At 46.9% G+C, this 14136-nt stretch overlaps 1 protein-coding gene across 2 annotated transcripts; it reads left to right on the top strand.

Moving 5' to 3' along the window:
* Positions 1–1562: 1562 nt before the first annotated feature.
* On the top strand, positions 1563–13457 carry MCFD2 (multiple coagulation factor deficiency 2, ER cargo receptor complex subunit). Of its 2 annotated transcripts, XM_036027932.1 has the most exons (5): positions 1590–1672; positions 4244–4308; positions 7683–7843; positions 8567–8726; positions 11935–13457. In XM_036027932.1, the coding sequence occupies exons 3-5, from the start codon at positions 7695–7697 to the stop codon at positions 12064–12066; spliced, it is 441 nt and encodes a 146-aa protein (XP_035883825.1). In that variant the 5' UTR covers positions 1590–1672; positions 4244–4308; positions 7683–7694; the 3' UTR covers positions 12067–13457. The 2 variants fall into 2 exon arrangements, with proteins under 2 accessions (XP_028371306.1, XP_035883825.1); XM_028515505.2 differs by lacking the exon at positions 4244–4308 and having other exon boundaries at positions 1563–1672.
* The last annotated feature ends 679 nt before the right edge of the window (positions 13458–14136 follow it).

Here is a 14136-nt window from a genome sequence, read left to right as displayed (position 1 = left end):
TTTTGTTTTGTTTTCTCTATTTTGTATTTATTTTTCTTTTTTCCTCTTTTGACCCTGAGCTTCTTGGAGAAAGAGACAATGTCTTATTTGCATTTGTATTTCTAGTAAGTCCTAGTGCAGCAATTTTCAGCCTGTGTGCTGCAAGAATTTTTAAAACGTGCAAAACCTGACTGTTTTAGTCAGGGGCACTGACCTCTTTTCCCTTCGATCACTAAATTTTAAAAAATGACAACAGTCAACACAATAATAGCTACCTGGTGTGAATGAATCAAAATTATACCTATTTTTTTGTCAGATCAGCAAGAAATGTATTTTTTAGAGTGCTGTAGAAGTTTAGTAATTAGTTCATGGGTGCCATGAGATGAAGAAGGTTGAAAATAGCTGTCCTTGTACATAGGAGGTACTCAAGAAATGTTACTGAATTACTGAACAAATGAGCAAACGGAAGAATAGGTGGATGGCAGATGCAGAGCTAGAAAATGAATTGTATCAAACCAACTCAAACTTCCGAGTAAGGAAAGGAGAGGGGGTCCTGGATTAATAAGGTTTCTTCAGGAACTTAGGGGTCCTGGGACTTTTCTCTGGGATAGGATTAACAGATTTCAAACTCAGATGAAGGCAAGAAGGAACGAACCACTGTCCATGGCAGTTGCTTCCGCCAACTTTCAGGGAACTGATCTGCTAAAGCCAGTTGCAGGAAGGGTTCTGAGACCATCTACTTACTTAGCCACTTTCTTTCTTTCCTTTTTCCCTTTCAGGACCCAGACTTTTATGAAAAATGATTACGTATCTTCCTAGAGACAAATGGGAGGAAAAAAAATTAATGGCACTTTCACATTAATTTACCTATCTGGTTAATAGATATTCATGGAATGACAGTCTTGTATGGTGGCAAAGGTATAAATAAGAGCAGGGTTATGCAGGGCTTATGTATTCGTTTCTTCTATTTATGGGTCTTTTTTTAATGCTTGTCTTCTATTGAGATAGAAGTGCAAGCATTTCACGAAATGTACAGGTAACGTGGTGTTTGAACTGTCTTAGGGGGACTCCTATATGAGTGAATAGGTATTGCTCATGATGGCTCTTGTGGAATGGAGAAAGCAGAGTCTGGAAGTAGACCCATTTTGGAAACACAGGATTCAAGGCAGGCTCTGGCGTCTTTTAGCTCTTTCATTAGGAACGGAATTAGGATTCCCATGATTTCTTTCCAATTTGCAGTTGGAGAAACTGCTGTGAAAGTGGAAATGGAGGCGGAGCTGGAAGGTAGCTTTGGCGTCCGCCCCGCTCAGTTTTTGCCACTCTACCTCTCACGTGGGACAGCTTTCCTGGGAGTTTCCCAAGTTGCCTAGCAACCTTCCAGGCCCCTGGAGGCTCAGGTCAATCACCCCAAGGCGCCAGCCGATTGTTGCCTTTGGAAGCAGAAGTAAGAACTGAGTCTGCTCCTCCCTCTGGAGCCCGTTACACGTGGAATTACCGGAGCTGTACTCACTCTGGGGCTCTGACCAGGGGCGGAGCCTCACGGCGCCAATGGGCGGGCAGAAGAAACAGCGCTTGCGCACAGCAGGTCTGGGGGCGGGGCGGGGCTGGGGAAAAAGGCTTTCTGAGGACGGGGGCTGGCGAGGTTCAGGCTGGAACATTTCGCGTCTGAGGAAACTAGTTGCGGGCAGCGAGGGTGAGTGAACCCGGGAGCATCCCAGTCGCGGGCCGCGGTTTGTGGGTCCCTTGACTCGACCCTGGGGGAGGAGGTTGATGGAGAGGCGCCCAAGGGTCCACAACAGGGCGGAATCCCAGTGCCTCTCTGGGGTCTCCGGGCCTCGGGCTCAGGTTGAGAGGCCTCTGTGGCCTAGGTGTGGGTCTCCGCCCCCGAGCCACCTCGGGAGCTTAGCTGGCTAGGAGCCGAGCCTTTCTCTCGGGTCGTTGGGGGCTTTGAAGCCAGAGGGGCCCGGCCGGGCAGGTGTCTGCCCTCTTGAAGGACCGGCCGTGGGGCGTGACTCAGTCTGCTGTTGGTGTCCCCCACCCTCCGTCGCCATCGGGCCCTGGAGGAGACGACAGACTGGTCCTGTCTGGCCAGGAGAACCTGACTTGGCTGTGCCGGGGAAGTGAGAAGGCGAGGGAAGCAGATTTCCTCTTGTATTTCCTATCCGGGCTTGCACGCCATCCACCCAGTGCCCAAGCCAGAACCTCGGCGTCATTCCCAACCTCCTGTGCTCCTTTACCACCCATATGGAATCCATCACAAATCTCCCTCGGATACGTCCGCTTCTACACTGCCAGTCACTGCTCTAGCTAGTTCAGGCGACCATCATCTCTTCTTTGGACTACCCCAGTCGACTTCTGACTGATCCCATGTATGCCTTGTTGATTTCCCTGTAATTTTGTACTGGGAAGCCAGAGTGATGGTCCTAAAGCACAGATCTGATCATGTGCCTCTTCCCTCTCCGACCTTCCAGTGGGTTCTCATTGCTCTTCCAAGCTATCCAACAGGGCTTGCAAGCCCCTTGGTGGCCTGCTGTCTTTTTACTCTTAACTCATCGGTCTCCACTATAGTGTGTCTTCAACCGTATTGAACCCTTTTTAGCTCTGGGTTGGACCAAGTTCTTTCTAGGCTTAGGTGTCTGTTACAAGAGGTCCCCTCTGCCTCAGGTGCTGTCCTTTGGTTAAAAAAAAAATCGAATCCTTGACGAATTACTTCAGGTGTGGGTTGTGTGTCTTACTGGTCCACAGGCTGTAATCTGTGTGAGTGGAGTTTGTCGCAGTCACAGTCCTACCCTTAATACCTTGTGCAGCACCAGGCTATGGGGAAAGATTATGTTATGCCCTGGCCAGTGTGGCTCAGTTGGTTGGAGCATTGTGTGGGGATGAAAGGGTAGCAGGTTCAATGCCCAGTCCAGGCGCCTCTGGGAGACAACCAGTCAGTGTTTCTCTCTCACACTGATGCTTCTCTCCCTTCCTCTCTTTCTCTAAAAGCAATGAAAAAAAATGTGGTCAGGTGAGGATTAAAAAAATAAGTAAATAAAAAATATGTTAGTTAAATGTGTAAAGGAAGTGTGGCAGCTCCTTGGGCTCCCCGATCTGCTCTTTCAGAATCTGTTCTCAACCCCCATCCTATATGGAGGTTTCTTTGGTCTAGGAACTTAGTTATTTTTTCGTCTTCAGTTCAGGCCCAGGGAAGTTTTAAGTGGGGAAGTACCGCTCAGAGTTTTTCTTTGGCATTGACTCTGAGTATGGGGTGTCTGGATGTCGGAGAGTGTGGCCGCTTTGAGTCTGAATTCTTAACTGAGGGCCCTTGGTGTGAGGGAAATGGTGCTAACAGCTGCTGTGGTCTGGGTGGGGGAAAGGCTGGCTCCAGACGGTTCTGTGCTGATAGGACCAACCACCTCATGGGAGGGCCAGGCGGGCCAGGCCAAGTCACTGGTGGGAGGGCTCCGAGGAAAGTCACTTTTCCAGCTTTGGCCAGAGCTTTTGTGATAGGGAACAACTCAGCCTGGGCCAAGACCCACTGCCCTGATTCAGACACGAACGTCAGCCGTCTGTAGGTCAGCTCGGCACTTTATGGTAACTTTTGTAGGGTAGAAAGTGATAGAACAGATAGGTTCCCAGCCCTCAGAGAGGGAGAAGAGTAAAATAAAAGAAGAACAATGTGTGACCATATCTTAAGGCCAGATGAGCGTGAGAGGCTGCAGACTGAGGGCTGAGGAGGGAACAACTGATCTAGGCTGGAAGAGCCCAGAGGTGGTATTTGAACGGGGCCTGGAAGGAAGAGGGACGGCAGACAGGTGGAGCCAGGGGGAGCAAATGCCCTGGGACTGGAAGGGGACGCTGGAGCTGCGAGGGGAACCCTGTCACAGTCCCAGCTCTGCGGGAGGCTCACTGCTGCCCAGGGTCTGGTGTGTTGTCCCCAGGACTGAGGCTTCTTGTGCTGAATGTCTCAAAGTGTGGGTTGTATTCTGAGGTCTCCTTCAGAAACCTCTCCTCCTTCGGGTTTTCTCTGACCTAACCTTTACATATTCTCAAAGAAGGCCAGTGAGGTCAGAAACTCCTGGGGTTTACTCGTGGCTTTTTGCTCATGGCCTTGGGCGAAGTGGTTGGACTGTGGATGATGCAACTTGTTCAAAGGGGTGACGGGAACTGCTTATGTTTCTTTCTGAATGTGACTGTTTAAAGTGTTAGGTAGCAGTGGAATTCCCTGTGTTCATTGCCACTCTGTGTTCATACGTTTGGTTTCTGTTGTGTTCTAATACAGACACACCTCGGAGATATCACGGGTTCGGTTCCTGACCACCACAATAAAGCAAATTTTGCAATCAAGTGCGTCTTATGAAATTTTTGGCTTCCCGGTACATATAATAGTTATGTGCACACTATACTGGTACTCTTTTAAGTGTGCAAAGTGCAAAAACATGTCTAAGAAACTGTGTACATTCCTTAATTAAAAACACTTTATTGCTAAAAAGTGTTAAACATCATTTGAGCCTTCAGGGAGTCTCAATGTTTTTGCTGGTGGCGGGTCTTGCCTCCATGTTGGGGAGAAACAGAAAGAGAAGCACAATGAAACGAGGTATGCCTGTAGTTAGACACCTGCCGCAGCCAGCCTGAGTGGGACACTCTCCGCATCAGGGGTTCTCGGCCTTTGCTCTGCCTCCCTAGGAGAAGGGATCATTTGGACCCATAGGTACTGCACTACCAATCACTTGGTTACTTTTCAGTGTTGTTTGGATAGAATCCTTGCCCCCCCCAAATTTAATGTACTAAGTTTCCAACCGTGTACTTACAGGAAATGGTACCATGGGTTTAGTGATCTCTTAGCTCAACTCTCTGATAGAGATCTCAAAAAAAAGTTGTATGCTCAATTAATTAGATTGACATCCAGACTTGGCAGCATGTATGTGAAAGTGAGGCTCCCCACGTCCCCCAGGGACCATGGCACACGGTCTAAGGACTGTGCCTGGTAACCTCCATGCCTGGCACTGTCTGATGCTAGGAATGTAGATGCAGCGCCCACCCTCACGGCACCCAGTCCAGCGAGGGGCACTGACGGTAGTCAGGCGTTGTTCAAGATCAAGTTCACAGCTGTTGTCAGCAAAGGACAGGACCCTTTGGAAGGGAAGCACTCGGGAGCACATGGGAAGGACAGCTAAGTCAGACTTGGAATTAAAGAAGGCGTGTTGGAGAAAGAGGCCTCTGGGCCGTATGAGTCTGAAGGGCTTGGGAGAAACTGGCTTCTCTCGCTGATCCCTCCGGGCCCAGAACTCGAACAAGCCGTCCTGTTCTGTTCTGTTCCGGCCTGTGCTGTCCCTGCCGAGAGTAACTTGAAACCTTGTTTTCTGGTATCAGGTGCAGTGGCAGTGGCCTCTTCAGGGTCTGGATACTTTTAAAGTGAATTATTCTTTATAGATTTTTGCAGCCTGTTCTTTTTGTTTGATATAAACCATATATATCGAACATCTTTTCCTATTTTTAATTCTGACAGATTGCATTAGGATATCCCTCTTCAGTAGTAAGACTAGGTACTGCTTTTTCACCCTAAAAGTCGTGCATCCTACTGACTGTCTCCTTGGAGGAGGCATGGGAGGTTATACTGACAGGCAAAGTGGGTTTGGGAAAGTTCCCTAAACCTCAGGAAAAGGTGGCATTTTCCAGGGTCCTGCCCCTTAGGATGGGTGGGGGCTGCCGCACGTCCACTTCCCAGCCCAGGTGCTGGGAGTATTGGAGCAGGGCTCCATGGGTAGCACATGTAAGGGCACGGCCAGTGCAGTATGCTTTCTTGTTACTGCTGTAGGTTTGGGGCTGTGGCTGCAGTTGCCCCTTAGAACTCACGGCCCTTGTCATCCACCAGAATCTGCACTGCTGCCTTTGGGGCAGTGAGTGTGGAAGTCGGGGCTTCTCTCTGTGCTGGTGTGCGGGACTCCGGGCTGTCCTTCCCCTCCCTTCTTGGAGCCAGTCCATAAGCCCCAGAAAGGACCGAGGCTTTCAGTTTAACAAACAGTTAGTCAAGCCCTGCCTGATTCTTGGCGGGGAATAGTGATGGGAACAAAGCGCACCTGGCCTCAGGGAGCTTGCTTGTGGCTGACTGCGTCTTCCTGTTGCTGACCACAGGTGCAGGTCTCGCCAAACCTGGGAGTGTTTGATGGAATCCTAATTTCTTTTTTTTTTTTAATCTTTTTTAGTGTATTTGCTTTTAGAACAAGGGGCAGGAAGGGAGAAACAGAGGGAGAGAAACATCAATGTGTGACAGAAACATTAATGGGTTGGCCCCAGCCAACCGGGGACCTGGCCCACAACCCAGGCATGTGCCCTGACTGGGAATCAAACCAGCAGCCTTTAGGTTTGCAGGCCAGTGCTCAATCCACTGAGCCACACCAGTCAGGGCAGAATCCTAATTTCTGTGTACCTCTCCTTTCCAGTGCTCTTTCACAGTGGTTAAGTTACTGTCCTTTGTCACAGGCCTGTAAATGAAAGAAGAGCTTAATGTCATCTTCTCTGTGATGGCCTTGAACTTACCTCATTCCTTCTACCAACTAAATTGAAGATTTTTTCTGTATTTGCTTCTGTGTTTTCTGTATTTGCTTCTGTATTTGCTCCACTAAATACCTTCCCTGCTGCCAGATAAGCCATTCTGAACACAAACTCTGACCTCATCATCCATTCAGGAGTCCTCAATGGCTCCCCATTAGCCTCAGGATACTTCCATCCTCTTGGCTTACCACGCAAAGTCACATGCAGTACTGCTTGGTCAGCCTCTGCAGCCTGTTGTCCACTGTTCTGCCTACTTCACAGCCTCTGGCTTCCAGACCAACCAAACCCCTTGGAGTTTCTTTCCCACACATCTGCACCTGCCACTCTGCTCACACCCTTCCCTTGGCCCTTTAATCCCTGCACGTCCATAGCACACTTACCCATCCAGGCCCAGCTGAAGTGTCCCCATGTCTGCCAGCCTTCTCCGATTTTCCCTCATCCAGAGGAAATTTCTTTTTTTTTTAATTAACTTTATTGTTCAATTACAGGTGTCTGCATTCTTCCCCCTACTCCAGACAAACCCACTTCCCTCCCTTGCTCCCACCCTCTGAAATTTCTTTCTGTGAACTCTCAGAGGGTTTATCTGTCTTTAGTACAATTCACTTTCTACCTTTATTAGCACTCCCGGTAGGAAGTATTTTTCTCACCAGTTTCTTCTTAAAAAAAAAAGATTTTATTTATTTATTTATAGAGAGACAGGAAGGGAGGGAGAAAGAGAGGGAGAGAAACACCAGTGTGGGGTTACCTCTCACATGCCCCTGATCAGGGACCTGGCCCACAACCCAGGCATGTGCCCTGACAGGGAATCGAACAGGCCACCCTTTGGTTCGCAGGCTGGCATCAATCCACCGAGCCACACTGGCCAGGGCCAGACTGTAAGTTTCTCATAGGCAGGAATGATCTTCACAGCCCTTTAAGCTGTCAGTGAGTTGCTTTCTGAAGCATTCTGAAGGTGCTTCAGGGAATGTCATGGACTCGCCCGTTTGTGTGATGGGGCCCTCGAGTCTAGTGGTCTAGTGGCAGAGCTGGTTTTGGAGCCAGATTAGCATGTTCTCTTCCCTGACCTTGCTCCTTCATCAGGTTTCTCAGGAGCACACTGCGTAGAGTCTTGTAAGAACTTTAGCTCTGGTGTTCTCAGCTTCATCTTCTGTGTCCCCACCTCCCAGGTACCGGTGACCATGAGATCTCTGCGGCTGCTTAGAACCCCCTTCCTCTGGGGTCTGCTCTGGGCCTTTTGTGCCCCGGGTACCAGGGCCGAGGAGCCCAGGGTCGGCTCTTCCCATCCCGGCAGCGTGGGCCTGGACAAGAACACAGTGCACGACCAAGAGTACGTATTCAGCCAGGGCCGCGGGCCAGGGGTCTCCCCTTCCTCTGCAGCTGCAGCCAGCTTCCATGGCACCCTCAGTCTCTTTCCTTTCTATTTGTGCTCCTTGACATTTTCCAAGGATGAGATATATTCCTTACAGCCACCCGTAAGTCAGGTGTTCCTTTGTTGTGATATCACCAGTGGGGGGTCTTGAGGCCCCAGTGGGGTCCATGACTTACTTGCCTGAACTCATTCTGTCTCTCACTGCAGACAGCCAGACACACATGCACACACGCGCGCAGCCACAGTGGTGGCGGCCAGGATGGGCTACGGTTGCTTGACTCCGACAAGATTCTTTTTTTATTGGCACATTCCAACATTGAATCATTTTTTGCAACTTCTGTCTTGGTCCATTTAGCCTCACATATTATACTGTTATTCTTGAATTGCTTAAAAGATATTTTTAAATTGATAGCCTCAAAAATATTATAACACCATTCTAGTAATAAAAAAAAAAAACCACCCATAATCTTGCCAGCATAATAGAGGCAGTGTTTGGTTTTATTCCCTGCTCCTTTCACGGCCTTGCCTGTACCTGCCATCTTTGAATGTGGTCTGCCACTGTATCTGTTTGTTTTTGTTCGATGGGTGAATTTTCAGACCTTGAACTTTCAAGAGTCCTTAGGTTTCGGCATGACCCCACCGGCCCTGCCAGGTGGTCTGAGTCTCACTGTTGGTTTCCAGGCACATCATGGAACATCTAGAAGGCATCATCAACAAACCAGAGGCACAGATGTCCCCACAAGAACTGCAGCTCCATTATTTCAAAATGCATGACTATGACGGCAATAATTTGCTTGATGGCCTAGAACTCTCCACAGCCATCACTCATGTCCATAAAGAGGTAGGTGAGGCAGTGGTGCATGGGGTTGTGGCCCTGAAAGGTCTCCCTTTGGGACTTCAGTCCCCAGGCTTAGTGACCTGTGCTGTCCATGTGTACCAGTATTATTGCTTCTCCTTTTTCCACTCGCCACTCTGTTCTGTCTCTTATCCTATTGAGTGGTCCTTCTCGCAGAGGGTGACCTGCTGAGGCAAAAGCCCCAGGCCCTGTGTCTTTAACAAGTGCCATAGGTATTTCTGCTGCATGCCAGAGTTTGCGAACCAGTGCCCAAAAGACAGACCATGTTCACAATGCAGAGCAGGAGAGAAATTTTGTTTGAGAAGAGTGGAAAGTCGGAAGCAAGGGACAGAGAGACTCAGCAATCATTGAAGGTGTGTACACTCCTGCACACAAAGCAGTTTATAAAGCACTTTCATAGTTTGGAGATCTTACTGGATCTTTGCAACAGCTTGTGAGTAGGCAGGGGCAAGCATTGTTATTACCTGATTTTGGAGGGGAGGAAACTGAATTTGAAATCTTATGTCTTCAGATAGAATGCCGGTCCTGCTCTGCCATGCTGCAGTGTAGAGAGAGGGGGAGAGGCAAAGTTGGTGAGGGGGATGGGATCACATTGGCTGCCCAGGAGAGGAGGTTTGGGCTTCCTTTGAAGGCAGTGGGGAGCGCTAATGGCTCTGCACAGGAGAACGGCATGTTAGAACAGTGCTTCAGGAAGCTCTGTGCTGTGGGAAGCCGACAGATGGACATGAGGGGAGTCTGGCATCAGGTAGAAGAAGGGATTCAGGGTCCTGGCAGGCGAGCGTGGTGGTGGCTGTAGGAGAAGCAAGGGCAGGCATGGGAAAGGGGCCAGAGGAGGAATGGGCACGGGATATGAACAGCGTTAGCTCAGCACTGGGCACAGGGAGCCTCTGGAACAGAAGCACCTTCCCCTCAAAGATCCTAACCGGTTCTGCTGGTTGGCAGTCCTTCCTCCTCTGGGTCTGACTCCAAGGTGTGGTCCAGAGTGGACTGCTTCTTACTTTCTCAGGGTAAATGGTGCCCAGAGTGTGAGCTCTTCTCTAGGACGGGTTTGTGGGTCACAGAATCTCTGAAACGCACAGTTCTGTGTGAGCCAGATCTGTCCTTCTACGACGAACATGTATGACTTTGTAAATATAAAAGGATGGAAAGTAATTTTTTTCATTTTGTTAATTTTTTTAATATATTTTATTGATTATGCTATTACAGTTGTCCCATTTCTCCCTTCACTCCCCTCCATCCTGTACACCCTTCTCCCACCCACATTCCCCCCCTTTAGTTCATGTCCATGTGTCATAAGTTCTTCAGCTTCTACATTTTTCATACTATTCTTACCCTCCCCCTGTCTATTTCCTACCTACAATCTATGCTACTTATTCTCTGTACCTTTTCCCCCTTTCTCCTCCTCCCACTCCCCTGTTGCTAACCCTCCATGTGATCTCCATTTCTGTGGTTCTGTTCCTGTTCTAGTTGTTTGCTTAGTTTCTTTTGGTTTTGCTTTAGGTGTGATTGTTAATAATTGTGAGTTTGCTGTCCTTTTACTATACATGTTTTTTTTAAATCTTCTTTTCTTAGATAAGTCCCTTTAACATTTCATAAAATAAGGGCTTGGTGATGATGAACTCCTTTAACTTGACCTTATCTGAGAAGCACTTTATCTGCCCTTCCATTCTAAATGAAAGCTTTGCTGGATAGAGTAATCTGGGATATAGGTCCTTGTCTTTCATGACTTGGAATACTTCTTTCCAGCCCCTTTTTGCCTGTAAGATCTCTTTTGAGAAATCAGCTGACAGTCTGATGGGAACTGCTTTGTAGGTGACTGTCTCCTTGTCTCTTGCTGCTTCTAGGAACCTCTCCTTCATTTTTACCTTGGCTAATGTAATTATGATGTGCCTTGGTGTGTTCCTTCTTGGGTCCAACTTCTTTGTGGCTCTCTGAGCTTCCTGGACTTCCTGGAAGTCTATTTCCTTTGCCAGAATGGGGAAGTTCTCCTTTATGATTTGTTCAAATACGTTTTCAATCTGTTGCTCTACCTCTTCCCCTTCTGGTACCCCTATAATTCGGATGTTGGGACATTTAAAGATGTCCTGGAGGTTCCTAAGCTTCTCCTCATTTGTTTGAATTCTTATTTCTCCATTCTTTCCTGTTTGGTTGTTTCTTTCTTCCTTCTGGTCCACTCTATTGTTTTGAGTCCCAGTTTCCTTCCCATCACTATTGGTTCTCTGTGCATTTTCCTTCATGTCTTTTATGGTAACCTGCATTTTTTCATCTAATTTGTGACCAAAATCAATCAATTCTGTGAGCTTCCTGATTACCAGTATTTTGAACTGTTCATCTGATAGGTTAGCTATCTCTTGGTCACTCAAAAGGATGAGTTTTGGGGCACTGATTTGTTCTTCTGTTTGAGCCTTTTTTTTTTTTTTTGGTCTGGTCGCTCCTGTTATGGTGAGGGGTGGAGCCTTAGGTGTTCACCAGGGCTGGGCACCCCAGTTGCTAGATTGTGACGTTGTATATGAGGGTGGGGTTGAGAGGGAACAATGGTGGTAGCTCTGTTCTCGTGGGACCTCAGTCCCTTCCCTGGGATCCTGGGTTGCACGCTCTGCCCTGCTCCACAATTGCTGCCTCACTGGGTTCACCAGCTGCCGCTTGTGTACTCAGGGTCCACCCGCTGTGATCTTGTGCGCCCTGGGTGCCTTACGTGCTCCCGGTTGCCTTATGCGCCCAATTCTCCCTGTTCTCCGACTCATGACCCAGGCGGGCTGCTTGTCTCTGCCCCTCCTACCGGTCTGGATGAACGGGTCTATTTCAACTTCTTGGCTGTCTGACTTCCATTCAGATAAATTTTCTGTCAGTTCTGGGTGTTATTCTGCCTCTAAATTGTTGTTGTTCCAATCTTGGTTGTGCGTGGAGGTACAGTGTGACCACCTATGCCTCCATCTTGCCGGAAGTCCGGAAAGTAATTTTTAACATAAATAAGCAAGGGCCAACTTTGTATCTTTCTTTTAACTGGCAAATATAATTTCTAAACTGGATCATTATGAATTGACTCTATATCGGATATATGGTTTGTGGGTTCCTACAAGAAGCCACATACTCACTGGAGGAGTTTTTGGACACGTATAAGCTTGGACATTTTCAAAATTTGCTGAGCACTTCCAATAAGATGCCAACTCATTGTCTAATTTGAATTTTGCAGGGAGGGGAAGAACAAGCACCACAAATGAGCGAAGAGGACCTGATTAACTTAATAGATGGTGTTTTGAGAGATGATGACAAGAACAATGACGGATACATTGACTATGCGGAATTTGCAAAGTCACTGCAGTAGACGTCTGACCATCTCCTAGTCACGATGCAAATGTGATCCATTGTAATGTGATTGGACACTTTCGATAACACAGAATAACTCATTTCCAATACTGCTGAAGTATTTTGGTAAAAACATGTAGCAAATGTTACACTGGTGTGAGAAAGAGAAGTCGAGAGAAATAAAAGAGAAGCAAAATGGGACACAGTGTAGTCCCCAAGTACTGTTCAGTCTCCTGTCGGACAGGGCTCAATTAAAGAATCTTTTTAAGAATATTGGATAATTGGATAATTGGAGCTGAGTACTCAGGAACATGACTATAGAATATTGCTGGTCTCTTGGTTTTAATTCATGTTGCCTGAGAAGTAAGACAGGCTTTGCCAAGTGGACACGCTTTTTAGTAACAGCAAAGGAATGGAATTACTGCCAAATGTTTCCCTCTGTGGGTCCTGTCTTTTCAGGTAAATGTGGTCAGTATTCTGTAGAGTTCCCCAGGCTTAAATGATTACTTGCTTTGGGCGAGTGAATATTGATTAAGGTATTTCAAATTCACAGCATAACACAGACGTCAGCTATTGAGTTCAGCTCGCCACTGAATGTGTGTCTTCCGGCACTCTGGATGTGATACATCACTGACCTAAGTGATTGCCTCTTCAGTCTTTCAATATTTATCAAACTACTGCCATATTCTCATACTTTATTTCTTTTATGTCTTCTTCAACCTGGGAGAGACCTTGAATTTAAAAGCATTCTCTAATCCATAGCAATGTTTTTAGCTTTCTTAATATTTGTATTTAATTCTGTTTTTAGGGGTTTTTTTTTTGGGTTTTTTTTTTGCAGTTTAGAAACTTAGGAATTACCAGGGTTTATCCCTTCTGCTCGATGCAATGGGGGTAAAACCTACCAGCCACTGCCCTAGCTCACCTGGAAACTGAAAAGATCATTCACCAAGCACAGTGATTAACCTGAGTCAAGTGCTAATTAGAGGGAGTATTGTGCAAATGACCTCTTCTAACCTAAATATGTGAATTCTTTCAGATTGGAAAAGATTATAGAAAAGAAGCCTAAAAAGTCTTTAACAGTGTGAAATCTCAGTAATAGTTTAGAATAACAAGGAGCAGCAAACTGTTACTTGGTTTATTGGATGTGATAGACATACTATGGTAGAAAATCTTGAAATGATGATTGAATGGAGAAAAGAACTGCATAAAATTTGTATGATGTATAGAGATTTATTTTATTAAAGTATTCTTATAAGAAAACATATGTATTTGTAAAAATGGTTTCCTGTGTCAAGTATTTGTTCATTTAGAACTGAATTATAAACTATTCTTGTAAAATCTAGTTATTTTGAAAGATTTATATAATGAATTCTGGATATATGACCAATAAAACTGATGAAACAAGGTAAAGAGCCATTGATTCTGTCCACGTGGGCTTCTCCCCCCACCTCATGAAAGTGTTGTTTCGTTAATACAGATGCTTAGATGGCCTGCTCTGTCACAGGTCCCGTGATCCTCCCTGGCTGTACCCTGTTCCTTTTGCAGAGATTGATTCCCAGTATTCAGTCACTTTACCCTTTTAGACATTTTTTTCCTCTGAATGATGTCACTTTTTGGACCTTTCTTTTCTGGCCGAGTTTAGATTGTGACAGGATTTCCTGGCTTAGGAAAACAGTTTTCTCCTTGAGTCTGGTGATTGTTCTTTCTTTGCTAGAAAATTTAAATAGATAGCATTATCGCAAGCCTCCCAGGCCCAAGCAAAAAATACAGTCTCCCCTGGTTTTTTGGAGATGACACTTTGTTTTCTGCCAGTTGAAAAGCAAGGAAGGGGATTACCATTGCCTTTCCCTCCCAGGATCCTTGGATCTTGCACTGGCCCTTCCTCATCCAGAGCTGCCCCTCTGGACTGATCTAGTGAGTGGGCTCACACTTGGAGGAATCTCATGCTGTCGGCAGCTGGGAAGGGAGTCAGGCAGCTGGGGAGGAAGAGAAGCAGATTCTTAGAAGGCAGAGTCGTTCCATTAGACAAGACAGATACCTCCTTCCTCCACAGCTGGCTGCCATTGGTGATGGTTCCCCGCTGGCCCCT

The sequence above is a fragment of the Phyllostomus discolor genome, chromosome 6 (assembly GCF_004126475.2).
Source record: "Phyllostomus discolor isolate MPI-MPIP mPhyDis1 chromosome 6, mPhyDis1.pri.v3, whole genome shotgun sequence".
In the NCBI taxonomy this organism is placed as follows: domain Eukaryota; kingdom Metazoa; phylum Chordata; class Mammalia; order Chiroptera; family Phyllostomidae; genus Phyllostomus; species Phyllostomus discolor.
Note: the sequence above shows the minus strand (reverse complement) of the source record. Positions and strands in the feature narration are given on the sequence as shown.

Bases quoted from the DNA above. Each gene is read 5' to 3' on its own strand.
- MCFD2 (XM_028515505.2), top strand. From the start codon at position 7,695: ATGAGATCTCTGCGGCTGCTTAGAACCCCCTTCCTCTGGGGTCTGCTC. The intron at 7,844-8,566 runs GTACGTATTCAG...GTTGGTTTCCAG, and splicing joins AACACAGTGCACGACCAAGA to GCACATCATGGAACATCTAG. The intron at 8,727-11,934 runs GTAGGTGAGGCA...TGAATTTTGCAG, and splicing joins TCACTCATGTCCATAAAGAG to GGAGGGGAAGAACAAGCACC.